At 44.8% G+C, this 21,302-nt stretch overlaps 2 protein-coding genes and 1 long non-coding RNA gene across 7 annotated transcripts in view; 2 read left to right on the top strand and 1 right to left on the bottom strand.

The window, feature by feature from the left end:
- Positions 1-11,148, bottom strand: part of LOC118377837 (3-hydroxyisobutyrate dehydrogenase, mitochondrial-like) — a 49,532-nt gene extending 38,384 nt beyond the window's left edge. Inside the window, exons 1-4 of one of the 2 annotated variants that reach the window (XR_008070523.1) lie at positions 11,025-11,120; positions 4,163-4,323; positions 3,453-3,562; positions 1,355-1,476 (exon numbers count right to left, since the gene is read on the bottom strand). Coding sequence is in view for 1 of the 2 variants with exons in the window: in XM_052469757.1 (XP_052325717.1) it covers positions 1,355-1,476; positions 3,453-3,562; positions 4,163-4,323; positions 11,025-11,097 (466 nt within the window). In the remaining variant the exon portion in view is untranslated. Of the gene's footprint in view, positions 1-1,354; positions 1,477-3,452; positions 3,563-4,162; positions 4,324-11,024 lie in introns of both variants that reach the window. The other variant, XM_052469757.1, reaches the window with a different exon arrangement.
- Positions 1,934-3,099, top strand: LOC127909265 (uncharacterized). 4 transcript variants are annotated; one of them, XR_008070524.1, is made up of 6 exons: positions 1,934-2,022; positions 2,113-2,172; positions 2,203-2,232; positions 2,383-2,442; positions 2,473-2,562; positions 2,623-3,099. It is a non-coding gene; the product is annotated as an uncharacterized LOC127909265 (long non-coding RNA). The 4 variants fall into 4 exon arrangements; XR_008070527.1 differs by lacking the exon at positions 2,383-2,442; XR_008070525.1 differs by lacking the exon at positions 2,203-2,232.
- Positions 11,149-13,013: 1,865 nt separating the features above from the next.
- Positions 13,014-21,302, top strand: part of LOC118377838 (uncharacterized) — a 64,992-nt gene continuing 56,703 nt past the window's right edge. Inside the window, exon 1 of the mRNA XM_052471813.1 lies at positions 13,014-13,202. Within this exon, the coding sequence (XP_052327773.1) occupies positions 13,014-13,202 (189 nt within the window). The remainder of the gene's footprint in view (positions 13,203-21,302) is intronic.

Below are 21,302 nucleotides of genomic sequence, written 5' to 3' on the forward strand. Positions count from 1 at the left end.
CCCTGACACGGTATTCTCCATTACGGCTCCATCAACATCAAAAACCCTGACACTGTATTCTCCATTACGGCTCCATCAACATCAAAAACCCTGACACGGTATTCTCCATTACGGCTCCATCAACACCAAAAACCCTGACACTATTCTCCATTACGGCTCGATCAACATCAAAAACCCTGACACGGTATTCTCCATTACGGCTCCATCAACACCAAAAACCCTGACACGGTATTCTCCATTACAGCTCCATCAACACCAAAAACCCTGACACGGTATTCTCCATTACGGCTCCATCAACATCAAAAACCCTGACACGGTATTCTCCATTACAGCTCCATCAACACCAAAAACCCTGACACGGTATTCTCCATTACAGCTCCATCAACACCAAAAACCCTGACACGGTATTCTCCATTACAGCTCCATCAACACCAAAAACCCTGACACTATTCTCCATTACGGCTCCATCAACATCAAAAACCCTGACACGGTATTCTCCATTACGGCTCCATCAACACCAAAAACCCTGACACGGTATTCTCCATTACGGCTCCATCAACATCAAAAACCCTGACATGGTATTCTCCATCAACATCAAAAACCCTGACACGGTATTCTCCATTACGGCTCAAGCCATTAAGGAGAATGCTGTCCTGTGCATCAGATTGACCACTTAAAACCTTAACCTTGCCTTTAAGACCCAGTCTACACTGACTACAAAGGGTGGTCACTGTCTGGCTAGAATGAGGGGAGGAAGAAGTACAGCGCGGACCACACATCTGAATTCAACTACCAACCCTGTATTGTACCTGCTCAGGTAAGATTTGTATTCATTATTGCACACTGTAGAGAAAAGTTTGGAGGGAAAAAACGAGCGTGTCTTATTGGACAAGTTCAGGTCGTTTTTACCAGTTCCGGCCCGTTTGCCTGTTTCATTCCTAGGATATTGATTAGACAATGTTTCCATCCAGCCTTAAATATGTTGCCATTTAACAGGATCAATTTCCACCAGCTGTTGATCTGACGCCGGTGTACCGTCAGTGGCCTGTAGCCTACATACGGTTTCATTATATAGCACCCGAGTCTATAAATACAAGCACTATATCCATAGATACACATAGGAGTACATGACATGGTTAACATTGCTGCAAAAGCTCTACAGTTGATGTGTTTGTGTCCAAGCTGAAATGAAGACCAGAGAGAGAGGTGTGTGTGTATCATGTCTATCCAGAGACTGAACCACCAGTAGGCCAGAAACAGGAAAAGTAAAACCTTTCTTTGGACATGGCTAGTAGACTGACAGTAAGTGATCGCCATAGCAACAGAATGTTGACATCCCAAACCCGGCCCTTACCTCCTGACACGGGAGCGTCCATGAACACGGCGCCCATCTTCTCGGCGGCGAGGGCCATTTCCTTGGAGACGGAGGGGTCAATGGTGGAGGAATCAATGAGCAGCGTTCCCTTCTTCACTTTCCTGAGAAAGAAGAACAGTGTTTTTGCCATCTGAGATCCTTGGGACGGCCCTACTCTAAACCCTAACCTCTACCTTAACCTAACCATTTTAACATTTCGACTTCACCGGGGTAGGGACGTATCCAGGATCCCAGATAGAACGGAGGAGAAAAAAAAAGACGAGGAAAAACAGTCACATGACCATATCACATGATCTCAGAGCACAGACCCACAGTACCAGGCTCTGTTTCTGGGCCAGCACAGGCACACCTGACTTAACTTAGTTCGGAGACCATGATCAGTTTAATCAGGTGCAGAAGGCTAGAACAAAAGCCTGTACAATTGGTGACATTTCCCCACGTCTTCACTGTAAGCAGCTCTGAATGAGCAGCTAGGCTCCACCGTGCCTTCCAATGAGGTTGACAACCGTCCAATTCCTTCCAATGAGGTTCACAACCGCCCGATTCCTTCCACTGAGGTTGACAACCGTCCGATTCCTTCCACTGAGGTTGACAACCGTCCGATTCCTTCCACTGAGGTTGACAACCGTCCGATTCCTTCCACTGAGGTTCACAACCGCCCGATTCCTTCCACTGAGGTTGACAACCGCCCGATTCCTTCCACTGAGGTTGACAACCGCCCGATTCCTTCCACTGAGGTTGACAACCGTCCGATTCCTTCCACTGAGGTTGACAACCGTCCGATTCCTTCCACTGAGGTTCACAACCGTCCGATTCCTTCCACTGAGGTTGACAACCGTCCGATTCCTTCCACTGAGGTTGACAACCGCCCGATTCCTTCCACTGAGGTTGACAACCGCCCGATTCCTTCCACTGAGGTTGACAACCGTCCGATTCCTTCCACTGAGGTTGACAACCGTCCGATTCCTTCCACTGAGGTTGACAACCGTCCGATTCCTTCCAATGAGGTTGACAACCGTCCGATTCCTTCCACTGAGGTTGACAACCGTCCGATTCCTTCCACTGAGGTTCACAACCGCCCGATTCCTTCCACTGAGGTTGACAACCGTCCGATTCCTTCCACTGAGGTTGACAACCGTCCGATTCCTTCCACTGAGGTTGACAACCGTCCGATTCCTTCCACTGAGGTTCACAACCGCCCGATTCCTTCCACTGAGGTTGACAACCGCCCGATTCCTTCCACTGAGGTTGACAACCGTCCGATTCCTTCCACTGAGGTTGACAACCGTCCGATTCCTTCCACTGAGGTTGACAACCGTCCGATTCCTTCCACTGAGGTTGACAACCGTCCGATTCCTTCCACTGAGGTTGACAACCGTCCGATTCCTTCCACTGAGGTTGACAACCGTCCGATTCCTTCCACTGAGGTTGACAACCGTCCGATTCCTTCCACTGAGGTTGACAACCGTCCGATTCCTTCCACTGAGGTTCACAACCGTCCGATTCCTTCCACTGAGGTTCACAACCGTCCGATTCCTTCCACTGAGGTTCACAACCGTCCGATTCCTTCCACTGAGGTTCACAACCGTCCGATTCCTTCCAATGAGGTTCACAACCGTCCGATTCCTTCCAATGAGGTTCACAACCGTCCAATTCCTTCCAATGAGGTTCACAACCGTCCAATTCCTTCCAATGAGGTTCACAACCGTCCGATTCCTTCCAATGAGGTTCACAACCGTCTGATTCCTTCCAATGAGGTTTACAACTGTCTGATTCCTTCCAATTTACAAACACCAGTTATAGGGGGACAAGCCAGTTATAGGGGGACAAGCCAGTTATAGGGGGACAAGCCAGTTATAAGGGGACAAGCCAGTTATAAGGGGACAAGCCAGTTATAAGGGGACAAGCCAGTTATAGGGGACAAGCCAGTTATAGGGGGACAAGCCAGTTATAGGGGGACAAGCCAGTTATAACGGGACAAGCCAGTTATAGGGGGACAAGCCAGTTATAGGGGGGACAGGCCAGTTTCTACATCTATAGTTCTGGGGAGGACGACCAGAGAGGGGGACTTGCTTACTTGAGGATGCCGTTGGGTCCAGTGTAGACCTCTATGACGTTGGGACTGGAGGGGAGCATGGTGATGATCCTGTCTGCTTTATCTGCAACCTCTGCTGGGGAGTCCAGGATCTGGACAGGGAGGAAACGGATGGGAAAGAAGGGGTGAGAAATCAAAAGAAAACACTAACAGAGATACAATGAAGTTGCATCCCTATTCTCCATATTCCTGAAGTGTGCACTTACACAGTCCTGTCATGTATTTAAAAGTGTTGGATTGGTTTAAGCATTGGCTGAAGGGGGTTTCCACTATTGTTAAGTCAACGATTGGAAGTGTTGGGACACAGCCTGAGAAACCCAAACCAGCAGATTTACTTCTACCATCCCCTCCAGACTCAGCAGATAGGTAGGGTACACGTAGCAGGAATGTGGCCTATGCTCGTCTCCCTGCTGACCTACTGCTGTAATTCAGGGGTAATGGAGAGCAATACTAAGTCAGAGAAAACACACAAGGCCGACAAACAACTAACAGCTGCGGGTGGGCGTCCTCTTTTTGATTCATTTCTGGGCATTTCAACATGTAGACCTCCAGAAGGTGACCTACTGTGCATGGTCAGCATTCATTATGGTGCGTCTTGTCTACTGCTATGATCACTGCAACAATTCAGTGGTAATGTAGAGAAACACAGTAAGCAGGTTAGGTGACGTAAGTAGGTACTAGCTAGGTGTTACCTGTGCCCCCTCGTCTTGTAGCTCCTTGCAGGACTCAGGGAAGACGTCGGTGGCAATGACAGGGTATCCATGCCTCAGCAGGTTCTTGGCCATGGGACTGCCCATGTTCCCCAGCCCAATGAACCCCACTGGAGTCTTCGAGGCCATTGACCTGCTACACACTGGAGAGCACACACAGGGTTGACAGTCAATACAATGGCATAGTATAGAACATTGTAGAAACAAAGTAAACTATGGTTAAGTTAATACATTCCTACTTAAAATGGAGGATTCCCCCCTTTTTTAATGTTATATCATTGTGTACATCACTAAATTATGTAATTTCATGTTCATCTGAGTTCTTGGTTTTCACGTTAGACCGAAATACAGCTGGTACGACGAGTTTTGCATCACATCATACAGGCTGTATTTCTGCAGCTTGAACTTAGAACACCTCAGATGTGAAAACATGAAATGACCCCAGCAATCGATAGAACGACTTAGAGATGCACAAAAACAACATAACATTCAAAGTTTACTTAAAGGAAACATTCACAAATTGTCTATCATAGTTCCACACCCCCGTGTTTCCCATAGATTTTACTCCTTGCTGTGGCACAAGGAGGGGTCGGCAACAGGAGGCCCGCTGGCTACAACCGGCCACCATGCGATTTTTTTGGCTCAGCAAAAGTTAAATTGTTTTTATTTATTATTATTATTTTTTAAATTAAAATAATAATAATAAATAAATAAATAAATGTACATTTTGAGATATATATACAGTGAGGGAAAAAAGTATTTGATCCTCTGCTGATTTTGTACGTTTGCCCACTGACAAAGAAATGATCTGTCTATAACTTTAATGGTAGGTTTATTTGAACAGTGAGAGACAGAACAAAAACATCTAGAAAAACGCATGTCAAAAATGTTATAAATTGATTTGCATTTTAATGAGGGAAATAAGTATTTGACCCACTCTCAATCTGAAAGATTTCTGGCTCCCAGGTGTCTTCTATACAGGTAACAAGCTGAGATTAGGAGCATACTCTTAAAGGGAGTCCTCCTAATCTCAGTTTGTTACCTATATAAAAGACCTGTCCACAGAAGCAATCAATCAATCAGATTCCAAACTCTCCACCATGGCCAAGACCAAAGAGCTCTCCAGGTATGTCAGGGACAAGATTGTAGACCTACACAAGGCTGGAATGGGCTACAAGACCGCAGCTTGGTGAGAAGGTGTCAACAGTTGGTGCGATTATTCGCAAATGGAAGAAACACATAATAACTGTCAATCTCCCTCGGCCTGGGGCTCCGTGCAAGATCTCACCTCGTGGAGTTGCAATGAAAACGGTGAGGAACCAGCCCAGAACTACACGGGAGGATCTTGTCAATGATCTCAAGGCAGCTGGGACCATAGTCAGCAAGAAAACAATTGGTAACACACTACGCCGTGAAGGACTGAAATCCTGCAGCGCCCGCAAGGTCCCCCTGCTCAAGAAAGCACATAAACATGCCCGTCTGAAGTTTGCCAATGAACATCTGAATGATTCAGAGGACAACTGGGTGAAAGTGTTGCGGTCAGATGAGACCAAAATGGAGCTCTTTGGCATCAACTCAACTCGCCGTGTTTGGAGGAGAAGGAATGCTGCCTATGACCCCAAGAACACCATCCCCACCGTCAAACATGGAGGTGGAAACATTATGCTTTGGGGGTGTTTGTCTGCTAAGGGGACAGGACAACTTCACCGCATCAAAGGGACGATGAACGGGGCCATGTACTGTCAAATCTTGGGTGAGAACCTTCTTCCCTCAGCCAGGGCATTGAAAATGGGTCGTGGATAGGTATTCCAGCATGACAATGACCCCAAACACACGGCCAAGGCAACAAAGGATGGGCTCAAGAAGAAGCACATTAAGGTCCTGGAGTGGCCTAGCCAGTCTCCAGACCTTAATCCCATAGAAAATCTGTGGAGGGAGCTGAAGGTTCCAGTTGCCAAACGTCAGCCTCGAAACCTTACTGACTTGGAGAAGATCTGCAAAGAGGAGTGGGACAAAATCCCTCCTGAGATGTGTGCAAACCTGGTGGCCAACTACAAGAAACATCTGACCTCTGATTGCCAACAAGGGGTTTGCCACCAAGTACTAAGTCATGTTTTGCAGAGGGGTCAAATACTTATTTCCCTCATTCAAATGCAAATCAATGTATAACATTTTTTACATGCTTTTTTCTGGATTGTTGTTATTCTGTCTCTCACTGTTCAAATAAACCTACCATTAAAATTATAGACTTAATTTCTTTGTCAGTGGGCAAACATACAAAATCAGCAGGGGATCAAATACTCCCCCCTCACTGTCTGTGTGTCTGTGTCTGTGTCTGTGTCTGTGTCTGTGTCTGTGTGTGTGTGTGTGTGTATATATACACACACACACTGCTCAAAAAAAATAAAGGGAACACTTAAACACAATGTAACTCCAAGTCAATCACACTTCTATGAAATCAAACTGTCCACTTAGGAAGCAACACTGATTGACAATAAATGTCACATGCTGTTGTGCAAATGTAATATACAACAGGTGGAAAATATAGGCAATTAGCAAGACACCCCCAATAAAGGAGTGGTTCTGCAGGTGGGGACCACAGACCACTTCTCAGTTCCTATGCTTCCTGGCTGATGTTTTGGTCACTTTTGAATGCTGGCGGTGCTTTCACTCTAGTGGTAGCATGAGACGGAGTCTACAACCCACACAAGTGGCTCAGGTAGTGCAGCTCACCCAGGATGGCACATCAATGCGAGCTGTGGCAAGAAGGTTTGCTGTGTCTGTCAGCGTAGTGTCCAGAGCATGGAGGCGCTACCAGGAGACAGGCCAGTACATCAGGAGACGTGGAGGAGGCCGTAGGAGGGCAACAACCCAGCAGCAGGACCGCTACCTCCGCCTTTGTGCAAGGAGGAGCAGGAGGAGCACTGCCAGAGCCCTGCAAAATGACCTCCAGCAGGCCACAAATGTGCATGTGTCTGCTCAAACAGTCAGAAACAGACTCCATGAGGGTGGTATGAGGGCCCGACTGTCCAGGAGTTGGCGGATGCTTTCGTCCAGGTCTGGGAGGAGATCCCTCAGGAGACCATCTGCCACCTCATCAGGAGCATGCCCAGGCGTTGTAGAGGTCATACAGGCACGTGGAGGCCACACACACTACTGAGCCTCATTTTGACTTGTTTTATATTTCATTCATTCAGATCTAGGATGTGTTATTTTAGTTTTCCCTTTATTTTTTTGAGCAGTGTATATATCTCAATTCTGCAAAAAATGTGTTTCATTTAGGAAATCTGCTCACCAAGTATTTCCACAAATAAAAAACAGAAATTATCGTGACTCAATGTAATCAAGGTAGCCTTGTCCTTTTCAAATACAATTTCTTTTTGGGCTTAGTTGTGGTCAATTTGCAGTGTACAAATTATAATTATGTTCCAGACCCTTAATCATCCACTCTGCCAAAAATTGGTTAGCTGGCTGAAGAAATGTCATATTCAGAGACTAGAATTTATTATGCAATATCTGATGAGTAGCTGAAGTCAGGGTTGCCATGTCCGTGGTTTCCGACAAAATGTGCCTATTTTGAAAACGATGTCGTGGGTGAAAATGTATTGGTCGCGGGTTGCAGGTTTTTGGGCAACTTTGAAGTTGCACGCCATGTAATTTCTCTTAAAGCTGCAATATATGTAACTTTTTGGGCGACCGGACCAAATTCGCATAGAAATGTGAGTTAAAGATATGTCATTCTCATTGCAAGCAAGTATGAGAAGCTTCTATGAGATTTATTTCTATGCTTCCCAATCAGGTTTATTTTGCTTCTTTTACTTTCAGTTGTTTTGTACACCAGCTTCAAACAGCTGAAAATACAATATTTTTGGTTGTGAAAACTATATTTCACAGCGGTTTAGATGGTACAATGATTCTCTACATTATACTTGCTTGTTTTGTCACAAACTGAAATTAGGCGATCTATTACCATTTTAGCATCCAAGAAATGGCAGAGTGATTTCTGCATAGTGCATCTTAAGCATACATACATACATACATACATACATACATACATACATACATACATACATACATACATACATGCATACATGCATACATACATACATACATACATACATACATACATACATACACGACATATATTTTCACTGTGACCTGCTGCTGCTGACTTTCAAGCAGTGAGGCAGGCTGTTGCTGAGTGAGTGAGTGGTGGGGAGGGCCGGAGGGGTGTGTGTGTGTTGAAAGCACTGCAGCAGGCAGCTGAGTCCACTATTGGCTGAGACACGTGAGTGAGAGTAGACAGAGCAACAGAAGTTGTGACAACTGATGAACAGTTAGTTGTAGGTCGGCTATTTAAATTGTCATTATGGAGAGACCCGGTGGGCTTCCGAGTGGCGCAGCGGTCTAAGGCACTACATCTCAGTGCTAGAGGCGTCACTTCAACACTACAAACCCTTGTTTGATTCCAGGCTGAATCACAACCCGCCGTGATTGGGAGTCCCATAGGGCGGCACACAATTGGCCCAACATCGTCCGGGTTAGGCCGCCATTGTAAATAATAATTTATTCTTAACTGACTTGCCTAGTTAAATATTAAAAAAATTCCCCAACCCTTTTTCCATAAAACATATTAACATGCAATAACTGAAATAATGGCACTGGAAAACAACTTTGGGCGCACTTCAGCTCATTAGATAAATTCGCTCAAAGGCGATTTAAACATTCTAATGTCAACTTTGCCTATGGAAAACCGTTTCAAGCGAAGTGTTTTACGCATGCTCAGTTCTTGAGGGCTGTGCATATGGAAATGTTAAATGGAAGGTATGGAACTCACTTGTGTGCTTCTGTTATGGGGAAAAGTTCTCAATGAAACTGACATTAAATGTGGAGAATGAAACATTTGCATGTATTGGCCATAGCATCTCTTTAGCCTACAGTACCATTTGATACAATAAATACGATAAAATTATGATTTTTATTTTTTATTTTACCGTTATTTAACTAGGCAAGTAAGTTAAGAACAAATTCTTATTTTCAATGACGGCCTAGGAACAGTGGGTTAACTGCCTGTTCAGGGGCAGAACGACAGATTTGTACCATGTCAGCTGGGGGATTTGAACTTGTAACTTTTTTTGGCTACTAGTCCAATGCTCTAACCACTAGGCTACCCGGCCGCCCCTCCACTGATATCACTGGAGTCGTTGCAAATCAATGTGCCACTTGTGTAGCCTACCTGGAGCTGGCAAACAGATTTAATAAATAGCCTAGAATTTCAGATTATTGTTATTATGCAATTATTAATGGTTACGTTTAGTTAATTTAATTGGAAGTTATCAAAACTATCACAATTGCCTATCAGTTGTTAAAACGCATTAAATTGACAGTAACAGTCAGATTAGGATATAGGTAATAAATAAAACCTGGCTGTTGTTGACAAGCAGATTCAGTTCATATGTACATTACTCATGTTAAATTCAGTGATTGAAATTACGACCCCATCCTCAGTAGCCCAACGGGCAATAAGCACTTCTTACCTCGTAGTCGCCTCACTCTTCTTGTTGAATATATTAGTCTGTCAATTTGAACTAAGCAAGCTACTAAATCATCCAGCTTACTGTAGGCTATCTGAAATGAGATGTAGGCCTATCACGGGCTATAGGCTACCTGCATCTATGTAGCTAAGCAAACCATTGAAAAGTTGAATTACAATCATAAAGCCAGATTTGAGTCTGTAGCCTGTGCCTATTGAAATGACAAGTCAATATCGCAAATGGGTAGCCCTGAATGCTGATTGGCTGAAAGTAATTGTATATCAGACTGTATACCACAGTTATGAGAAAAAAATAACTTTTTACTGTTCCAATTAAGCTGATAACCAGCTTATAATAGCAATACGGCACTGTGGGGGTTTGTGGTATATGGCCAATATACCACTGCTAACAGCTGGCTGTAGCCAGGCACTCCATATCACATCATGCACAAGAACAGCCCTTAGCCATGGTATATTGGCCATATACCACACCCCCTCATGACTTATTGCTTAATCATTGCAGTCAAAACTTGCTAAATCATCATCCATTGAGGGAAAATGATCTGGTGAGTTTAGTAAGGACAGATGATCTTCTCTTGCTTCATATTCAAATTAATTTATTATGTCACAACTCCCAATAATTATTATTTTGATTAAAACAGAATTTAGGTTAACGTCGTTACACTTTATGTCAATACTGGTTAATTGGTTTGATAAAGTTATGGAATCAGGTTTATTGGATAAATGTGGCACCTCAGATGGAAGGCCATTTAGAGTTCAACATCAGTGTGAAGCGACGATATGAACTGATGTAGTTGTGTCAAATGAATTGACACATAGGTATGATAGTGTAGGAAGAGCTGGGAGGGAGCCTTATGGCTAAAACCAAATCACCAGGCTCGGGCTTGTATGCAGGCACTACAGCCACGAAGAACGCTGTGTTCCACTCAGCTGGTCACATGTAGAGTCAAGGAAACATGAGTCTGCAGAATTGACTAACTACTTATAGGGATTTGTGAGATAGATGAGGGCATAGCCATGTCCATTGTTTCAAGCTATCACTGGCAATCAGTTCATGGTCGTATTTCATTAACGTCAACAAGGGAGGCCACAGTATTTAGCTAACGCAAAACACAAAAACACAGCAGGTAACCAACCAACTGTTTAGAAAATATCTAAGTTATCCACAAAAACCGCCAGTAACACACCACAAATTCCTAGCTAGGAAGTGTGTTTTTCGGTTGCATGTTGTGCTATTATGCACACCACGAAAAATACAGTGGGAAATTTTAAAACTGGTAAATACGTTACCCAGAGCCAGATCGACATGTTGTTTATTGCACCTTTGCAACAAATTCCGAGACCCTCTGAACAACGCAGCCATGCTTCGTTCCCCTTGACCTCGGCGTTTACAGTGACAGCTGATAGACAGGAAGTAAAGGGGAGTTAGTTTTCATTGAGTGCTATTTGGACCACTCAGTGGTCTCAGCCGAACGCAACAGCCAATAGAAATCTTGCAAAGGTGGGACATCCTGTGTGTTCATGTCTTAATGCTCTTTACGGTACAATACTGTTTTGGGGGGGCATTAGTAAATTGGTCTCAGACGCTGAAATAAATCTTTCGAGTGTGGCCTTTTTATTCGATGCAATATTAGTGAATGTGCTATTACCATTAAAACTATTCAGAAGCAAATAGTTTGTGGTCATTATCATCATAATGTATATTTACGGTTATGGGGAACCTTGATCGTGTTCAATCAAACATCGTTTTCAACTAAATGTTATAAAAATATATATTTCCATCAGTCAGAGTATTATTACCCAAACTAATGTGCATGCGCAGTAGAGTATGTTTTATTTATTGACGTTTTTAAGATGTACTTTATGTTTAATGGTGTAATTTTTGGTTCATTCTCTTGTCCTCTGTGAGTCTTTTTGATGAATTTGTGCCCCTATCTCTATCAAATCGCATGCAGACTCCAGCGTCACTTTGTGCAAAAAAATATGTGTATCTTTATTTAACTAGGTAAATCAGTTAAATAACACATTCTTATTTTCAAGGAGGGCCTAGGAACGGTGGAGTGACAGCCTTGTTCAGGGGAAGAACGACAGATTTTTACCTTATCGACTCAGGGATTCGATCTTGCAACCATTTCGGTTACAAGTCCAACGTTCTAACCACTAGGCTACCTGCCACCCCAGTGTTTGTGTGTGTGTGTGTGTGCCGCACTAGGCTATTTATTTCCGAGTGCAATAACAGCAACTGTGCAAATAATCGTACATTAGTCAGCGATAGCTACTTCTAGTCATTCATTATAAGCATTTTAAATAGATTATTTCGAGTCATCAAATAATTGAAATTTTCACGTGGTGCAACTGGAATCTTTTTCCTCAGCACCAACATCCCATCCCGGAAGTGACAACATCATTGACAACCATAGCTCAGTGGTTGACGACGGGGCCTGAAGCTGTGTGACAACAACGGCTTTTGGACTGTCATATGTTGGCTTTCAAAACATAATTTTACCTTGTTTGGATTCATATGTAAGACAGGTAATGAATCGATTTAAACGGAAACAATAGCTGTGATTGTCGTATTGCTAGGGGGTTTGGCCTATCAGGAAAGATAACCCTGAGATTGTTGCAAGCTACCTTGTTGTGGTCAGATCAGTTTCGGTAGCTAAAAGCCATTGAAGGTTAATGCGCAGCTAGATACTTAATCAATTCAGTTGTCAATGACAATGAAAGTTACTTCAAGGAATCGTTATCTATGCGACCAGTATATCTAAGTAGCTAATCATCCTAAATGTGTTTTTGTCAGATACAGGCTCTTATAGCTAGCCGCTCTCCGTGCGTGTGAAAATGCCACCTGTGCTTGCTGTGTTGCTAGCTACATTAGGTCGTCCTTGTTTTGGCGCACACGCGCTTCAGCTCTTTGCTGCTTTACTATAACAGTGTGTTTTATAGTTAACGTGATCTTATGCAGTCTGACGTTTGCCATCATGTCATTTCAACATGCGTAGGCAGGCTTGGAATTATTCCATCTTACATTTCAGTTCACTAAAGCCCACATGTAGATCAAACAACCTAACAGTGGGACTCGACCAATTCAAATGTTATTGTAAATGGGTCAAATGTACATTTGCTAGGTTAAATTGGAGGTGTGTGTGTGAGTGAGAGGAGAAAACATGCATGCCTGGCCAGGCTTGTTTTCATATCCCCTCACTATTTTCTCTCTCCATATTCTCTCGCTTCCTTATTTCCCCCAGCAGGTCAGACAAATGAAGTGACAAGCAGGATATGTCTTCGTTCCAGGTGGTGGGCTCTTCGCCCACCAGTGGCATTGGTGTCATGGAAACATCAAACTTTGCTCATGTTATCTTCCAGAACGTTAGGAAGAGCTTCCTGCCCCAGGAGGCACTGGAGTGTCGCTACACCCTCACCTCCTACATCACCCCCAACCCCAAAGACTGGGTGGGCATCTTTAAGGTAACATCACACCTTGTGTCACCCCCCAGATTTTTTGGTGGGGGCGGGGGGGGGTCTTCTGAAGAGTGTCTTTCTTCGCTCTGCTGATGACTGTGTTTCTCCGCTCACACCGGAGTAATAAAGGCCTAGTTCACTCGTTTTGTGGTTGTATTTTTTTCTTATAATAATTGTCAAAATATTTTTTTTGTGTATTTGATTTTTTCTTATAATAATTGTCAAAATATTTGTTATTTATTTAAATTTATCAGAGGGTGCTGCAGCACCCCTGCTCCCCTTGTCTATGGACAGTTGTACATACAAATATGCCCAACTCCGAGCTCTAACCCCAAAAAATGGCGGAAAATTTCTCTAACCTCAGATCAGTAGTAAACACCCAGTTTAATGATAGTTATCTTAAAATTAAAAGACGGCGACTAACAATTCTACACCCCAGTAACATACAGGATTTGTGTCATCTCAGACATTTTCTAATACAACAGTTGAGCTAGCTAATGAAATGTTAGCTAATTTGCGATACTAGCTAGCGAGCTGCACTCAACTCACAGCTGTTTAATCAACTGACAGTGACTACCGCATTTTGGGGGATTGCTAACTGGCTTAAATCTAGCTAACTAACATTCTGGTCACTCACTGAGCAGGCAGTAGCCAACAAATCGTGGATGCATGATCAGCAAACAGTGGAAGATGAGCCAGCCTGCATAGCTAGTTTGTTTTCAGACAACTATGTTCAACTCATAGGTTTTGTGGGAGGGTTATTAAACTATATAAAGCCATGACTACATGTGACTCTATTCCACATCAGGTAACTGCTGCAAGCAGTAGAATCAGATTTTTAAAAACATGTAAAAATACACCTTATGGAACAGCGGAGACTGTGACGAGACACACACAAAGGTACAGACACACACGTATATTGTTGAATGATGGTATTATACATTTTGTATTGTGTATATATGTAGTGGTGTAATAATGTTATATGATGTACTGTTTATTCTTTTGTTTTATATGTTAGTGCCCTAATGTGTTTGGACCCCAGGAAGAGCTAATGGTGATCCTTAATAAATACAAATAGTAGCCTACAAAGTCAACAACGCAGCCACTGCTAGCTAGCCTACTTCAGCAGTACTGTATCATTTTAATCATTTTAGTCAATAAGATTCTTGCTACGTAAGCTTAACTTTCTGAACATTCGAGACGTGTAGTCCACTTGTCATTCCAATCTCCTTGCATTGCGTAGCCTCTTCTGTAGCCTGTCAACTATGTGTCTGTCTATCCCTGTTCTCTCCTCTCTGCACAGACCATACAAACGCTCCACACCGCGTGGCCGCGGCCACCCTAATCTGGTGGTCCCAGCGCGCACGACCCACGTGGAGTTCCAGGTCTCCGGTAGCCTCTGGAACTGCCGATCTGCGGCCAACAAGGCAGAGTTCATCTCAGCCTATGCCTCCCTCCAGTCCCTCGACTTCTTGGCACTGACGGAAACATGGATCACCACAGATAACACTGCTACTCCTACTGCTCTCTCTTCGTCCGCCCACGTGTTCTCGCACACCCCGAGAGCTTCTGGTCAGCGGGGTGGTGGCACCGGGATCCTCATCTCTCCCAAGTGGTCATTCTCTCTTTCTCCCCTTACCCATCTGTCTATCGCCTCCTTTGAATTCCATGCTGTCACAGTTACCAGCCCTTTCAAGCTTAACATCCTTATCATTTATCGCCCTCCAGGTTCCTCGGAGAGTTCATCAATGAGCTTGATGCCTTGATAAGCTCCTTTCCTGAGGACGGCTCACCTCTCACAGTTCTGGGTGACTTTAACCTCCCCACGTCTACCTTTGACTCATTCCTCTCTGCCTCCTTCTTTCCACTCCTCTCCTCTTTTGACCTCACCCTCTCACCTTCCCCCCTACTCACAAGGCAGGCAATACGCTCGACCTCATCTTTACTAGATGCTGTTCTTCCACTAACCTCATTGCAACTCCCCTCCAAGTCTCCGACCACTACCTTGTATCCTTTTCCCTCTCGCTCTCATCCAACACTTCCCACACTGCCCCTACTCGGATGGTATCGCGCCGTCCCAACCTTCGCTCTCTCTCCCCCGCTACTCTCTCCTCTTCCATCCTATCATCTCTTCCCTCTGCTCAAACCTTCTCCAACCTATCTCCTGATTCTGCCTCCTCAACCCTCCTCTCCTCCCTTTCTGCGTCCTTTGACTCTCTATGTCCCCTATCCTCCAGGCCGGCTCGGTCCTCCCCTCCCGCTCCGTGGCTCGACGACTCATTGCGAGCTCACAGAACAGGGCTCCGGGCAGCCGAGCGGAAATGGAGGAAAACTCGCCTCCCTGCGGACCTGGCATCCTTTCACTCCCTCCTCTCTACATTTTCCTCCTCTGTCTTTGCTGCTAAAGCCACTTTCTACCACTCTAAATTCCAAGCATCTGCCTCTAACCCTAGGAAGCTCTTTGCCACCTTCTCCTCCCTCCTGAATCCTCCTCCCCCCCTCCTCCCTCTCTGCAGATGACTTCGTCAACCATTTTGAAAAGAAGGTCGACGACATCCGATCCTCGTTTGCTAAGTCAAACGACACCGCTGGTTCTGCTCACACTGCCCTACCCTGTGCTCTGACCTCTTTCTCCCCTCTCTCTCCAGATGAAATCTCGCGTCTTGTGACGGCCGGCCGCCCAACAACCTGCCCGCTTGACCCTATCCCCTCCTCTCTTCTCCAGACCATTTCCGGAGACCTTCTCCCTTACCTCACCTCGCTCATCAACTCATCCCTGACCGCTGGCTACGTCCCTTCCGTCTTCAAGAGAGCGAGAGTTGCACCCCTTCTGAAAAAACCTACACTCGATCCCTCCGATGTCAACAACTACAGACCAGTATCCCTTCTTTATTTTCTCTCCAAAACTCTTGAACGTGCCATCCTTGGCCAGCTCTCCCGCTATCTCTCTCAGAATGACCTTCTTGATCCAAATCAGTCAGGTTTCAAGACTAGTCATTCAACTGAGACTGCTCTTCTCTGTATCACGGAGGCGCTCCGCACTGCTAAAGCTAACTCTCTCTCCTCTGCTCTCATCCTTCTAGACCTATCGGCTGCCTTCGATACTGTGAACCATCAGATCCTCCTCTCCACCCTCTCCGAGTTGGGCATCTCCGGCGCGGCCCACGCTTGGATTGCGTCCTACCTGACAGGTCGCTCCTACCAGGTGGCGAGAATCTGTCTCCTCACCACGCGCTCTCACCACTGGTGTCCCCCAGGGCTCTGTTCTAGGCCCTCTCTTATTCTCGCTATACACCAAGTCACTTGGCTCTGTCATAACCTCACATGGTCTCTCCTATCATTGCTATATGCAGACGACACACAATTAATCTTCTCCTTTCCCCCTTCTGATGACCAGGTGGCGAATCGCATCTCTGCATGTCTGGCAGACATATCAGTGTGGATGACGGATCACCACCTCAAGCTGAACCTCGGCAAGACAGAGCTGCTCTTCCTCCCGGGGGAAGGACTGCCCGTTCCATGATCTCGCCATCACGGTTGACAACTCCATTGTGTCCTCCTCCCAGAGCGCTAAGAACCTTGGCGTGATCCTGGACAACACCCTGTCGTTCTCAACTAACATCAAGGCGGTGGCCCGTTCCTGTAGGTTCATGCTCTACAACATCCGCAGAGTACGACCCTGCCTCACACAGGAAGCGGCGCAGGTCCTAATCCAGGCACTTGTCATCTCCCGTCTGGATTACTGCAACTCGCTGTTGGCTGGGCTCCCTGCCTGTGCCATTAAACCCCTACAACTCATCCAGAACGCCGCAGCCCGTCTGGTGTTCAACCTTCCCAAGTTCTCTCACGTCACCCCGCTCCTCCGCTCTCTCCACTGGCTTCCAGTTGAAGCTCGCATCCGCTACAAGACCATGGTGCTTGCCTACGGAGCTGTGAGGGGAACGGCACCTCAGTACCTCCAGGCTCTGATCAGGCCCTACACCCAAACAAGGGCACTGCGTTCATCCACCTCTGGCCTGCTCGCCTCCCTACCACTGAGGAAGTACAGTTCCCGCTCAGCCCAGTCAAAACTGTTCGCTGCTCTGGCCCCCAATGGTGGAACAAACTCCCTCACGACGCCAGGACAGCGGAGTCAATCACCACCTTCCGGAGACACCTGAAACCCCACCTCTTTAAGGAATACCTAGGATAGGATAAATTAATCCTTCTCACCCCCCTTAAAAGATTTAGATGCACTATTGTAAAGTGGCTGTTCCACTGGATGTCATAAGGTGAATGCACCAATTTGTAAGTCGCTCTGGATAAGAGCGTCTGCTAAATGACTTAAATGTAAATGTAAAATGACTGATTGACGGATGTCGGGTTCAATTACTTGAATTCCACTTACCTCAATTTTTTTTTGTTAGCTCAACATGCTATTTCTCTTGAGATAATTCAAATCATTCACAAGAGAAATTAAGTCAATAACTATGTGGGACATTGGTCTGAAGGGCGTTGTTGTTTTCATGAAAGAAATATTCAACGTAGTTCAGTGCAGAAATGTGGTAATTAACTACAATGACCATAATCCATTGCGGATTTTCTTCCCGGCTCTGAATGAGCCGGGAAGAAATATAAGCAGTCTTGAAAGTATTGCCTTATCTACTTTGAAGAACTATTAAGATGATTTCATCAGACAGCGCTGCAGCATGCTTAGGCAGGCTAGCCTAGCTAAATAGGATGACTAAAGACAGTACAGTATGGGGAGCAGAGATTTTTTTTTTTTTTTTTTTAATTTTCAATTTTTAATTATTTTTTTTTAATGACGGCCTGGGAACAGTGGGTTAACTGCCTGTTCAGGGGCAGAACGACAGATTTGTACCTTGTCAGCTCGGGGGTTTGAACTCGCAACCTTCCGGTTACTAGTCCAACGCTCTAACCACTAGGCTACGCTGCCACCCCCAGATAACATTGTCTTACTGGCTGGATGCTACTGCCTGAGCAAACATGAGATTATGACTTTAAGGAATGACAAATACTAAAGTAATCAAATGAAAACTAAGTAATAAATACAACTGAAGTATTTTATTATTTGATATTATTATCCTAATTTTCGATTGATGTCTACCCACTGTGGACCTGACAGACAATGAAATGTTTCAATGTTTTGGCAATTGAATGTTCATAATTTTGGGTTTTGGAATTTCTATTTTTTTTTAATCGCCAAAATAATATAATGTTTACATTTTTTAAAACAGAAATCGAAGACCGTGATTATTTTTTAATAACTGAACCTACCTCAAGAAGCACTAATCGCTCAGCACTATTAGTAACTTACAACCGGAGGATAGCTAACTGCCTGAAATGTAGCTAGCTAGCTCACTGGCCAGGCAATATCCACTAGCTAGCTAATCGTGGACACATGATCAGCCAGCAACCAAGAGTGGAAGCACTGGAATGACATCAATTGCAGCTAATTTGGTAGTTGGCTAGATGGAGCAGTCATGGCATCACTAGGCAAACTGAGTTTGCTGCCTGTCATTCCAACCCGTACAAACAGGCTAATGGGACCACTTGTTCTATGTAGCATAGTGACACACCAAAATTCAGAGGTGTGTTTGAGGGTACGTTAATGTCAGAAGGTAACCGCACTCTTGCAACACAAAAATTCTAGCTTTTTTAGTGAAAAATATATAAAAAATAAAATGTTGGGATCCGTTTTGTAAGTGTATTAATGCTTCCTCATCAACTAAAATATGTCTTTCTTCTCCTCTTTCATCAACCAGATTCTCTTCTCCCTCTTTCCTTCCCTCTTTCCTTCCACAGAGATGTTTCCAGTAGCTGTGGTGTGGTTATTTAATGTGCAGAGGGAGGTGGGGGAGGCAGGGAGAACAAACAGGTCTTGCTGGGGGGTATTTTGTGCTCGGTCTCTCACACACACATCCTTATTTATTTCTCTCTCTTTCCATCTCCCTCTTCCACCTCTCCCTTTCTTGTTGCCCCCTCCCTCTCTCCTCTCTTTCATCAGGGCCCATCAAATCTCACACTTAATTAACAGGAAATGTGAACGAGGAAACGTAATGTCTCATAAAGACACAAAGCATTTTTATCATCCTTTAAGAAGTTACTTCAAATCCACCCAGCTCAATTACAAATGAATCAAGATGGTGGGTTTATTTGGAAAATGTAGATTGGTTAATCTGCGCTAATGGAGTCTGTGATGGTGAAGCCTCATGTGACACTACTATGTGAGGGTCTTTCTCTCGTTGTGTGTGTGTGAATGCACTACTGAGAGAGCTCCAGACACATACATCTAGCACAGCTTCTTCTTCACAGCACTGACTCACACTACCCTTACACACACACACACACACACACACACACACACACAGAGACGCACACACACACAGAGACACACACACAGACACACACACAGACACACACACACAGACACACACACACAGAGACACACACACATACACACACACAGAGACACACACACAGAGACACACACACAGAGACACACACACACACATAGACACACACGCATAGAGACACACACACACACACACACACATGCCAGAGACACACACACACACAGTGACACACGCAGACCCTGAGGCTCTCTGACATGCAATATGTAGGTTAGGTACAGGCTCCCCCTACTGGCTGTATACTGTCATTGACACTTTCTTCTAAAACTCAGGTTTGTGAACACAGGGATTAGGATTGGCAACACAAGGCCCAGGTGATGCTGCATGTTGATAGTCATCCACTTATCACACTTACCCATGTATCAAACACAATAATATTGGAATGAGATTTTAGTTTTTAGAAGCTACAAAGCACTTGTTTCAACTCTTATGATGTAAAGCACACACACAATACACACACACACCACACGTACACAACACACACACACACACACACACACAACTTTATGCTTCTGAAAAAGCCCCTGATTCAGGAGGTAGTGGAGTTGTGGCACGTTTGTGACGTTAGCTGGGAGAAACCTGTTTAGTAAGCATGTAATTAACCTGTCATCGGACCGTGTGCACACGCCTCTGAGCCGTGATGGATGGAAGCTTGGTCTGTGATTATTCTTTAACATCACTCCTGAATCTGAACACTCCAAACCAAACTCCAGTCACCTACAACCCTCCACTATATAATTAACAAATTATTTATGTGTTCAAACCTCCCCATTAGACTAACGCGCAAGTACATAGATATGCACAAACACACACACACACACACAATTGTGCACGCACACACTGAAATATAAACCGGCCCACCCTACCTTGTCATTAAAAGAGACACTTGGGCATAAAGAATGTTCTCCCTTGATAAGAGTTCGATACGTTATAAGGTGTTATAGAATGTCATCCACATTCTGAATAGGCCTTACGTGCATTAACCTCATTCATCATACTAAAAACATTATCACCCTCGCACAGAACATTGTGATCAAACAAACAATCCTTGTCACTCCAAACATTGTAATTGCATTAAAAGTGGATGTTGTCATTAAGGTAACACTAGCCTGTGGTTTAGCTCCATAGGATGCGTTGCGTTGTTGAGTAAATCATGGTCTGTTTCAGAAACTCTCAGCCAAGGCTGTCTCTAGGGAGATCTGGTTAGAGTGAATGGCACAAACACTAATTTAGAATATTGAGGACAATATGACATATTAAATAATCTGGTTAGGGGTTGTGTGACGAAGAGAGAGAGATATGTAGGGAGGGAGGGAGATGGAGGGATGTGGAAAGTAAGAAGCGGGAGAGAGAGAGAAGGACGGAGGAAGGGAATTAGAAAAGGAGAGAGGGAGAAATACAGAGAGACAGAGTGAGAGACAGACAGAGGACGGAGGAAGGGAATGAGAAAAGGAGGGAGGGAGAGATACAGAGAGAGAGAGAGAAGGACGGAGGAAGGGGATGAGAAAAGGAGGGAGGGAGAGTTACAGAGAGAGAGAGAGGGACGGAGGAAGGGAATGAGAAAAGGAGGGAGGGAGAGAGACAGAGAGAGAGAGAAGGACGGAGGAAGGGAATGAGAAAAGGAGGGAGGGAGAGACAGAGAGAGAGAGTGAGGGACGGAGGAAGGGAATGAGAAAAGGAGGGAGGGAGAGAT

This window comes from Oncorhynchus keta, chromosome 19, assembly GCF_023373465.1.
Source record: "Oncorhynchus keta strain PuntledgeMale-10-30-2019 chromosome 19, Oket_V2, whole genome shotgun sequence".
Lineage (NCBI taxonomy): Eukaryota > Metazoa > Chordata > Actinopteri > Salmoniformes > Salmonidae > Oncorhynchus > Oncorhynchus keta.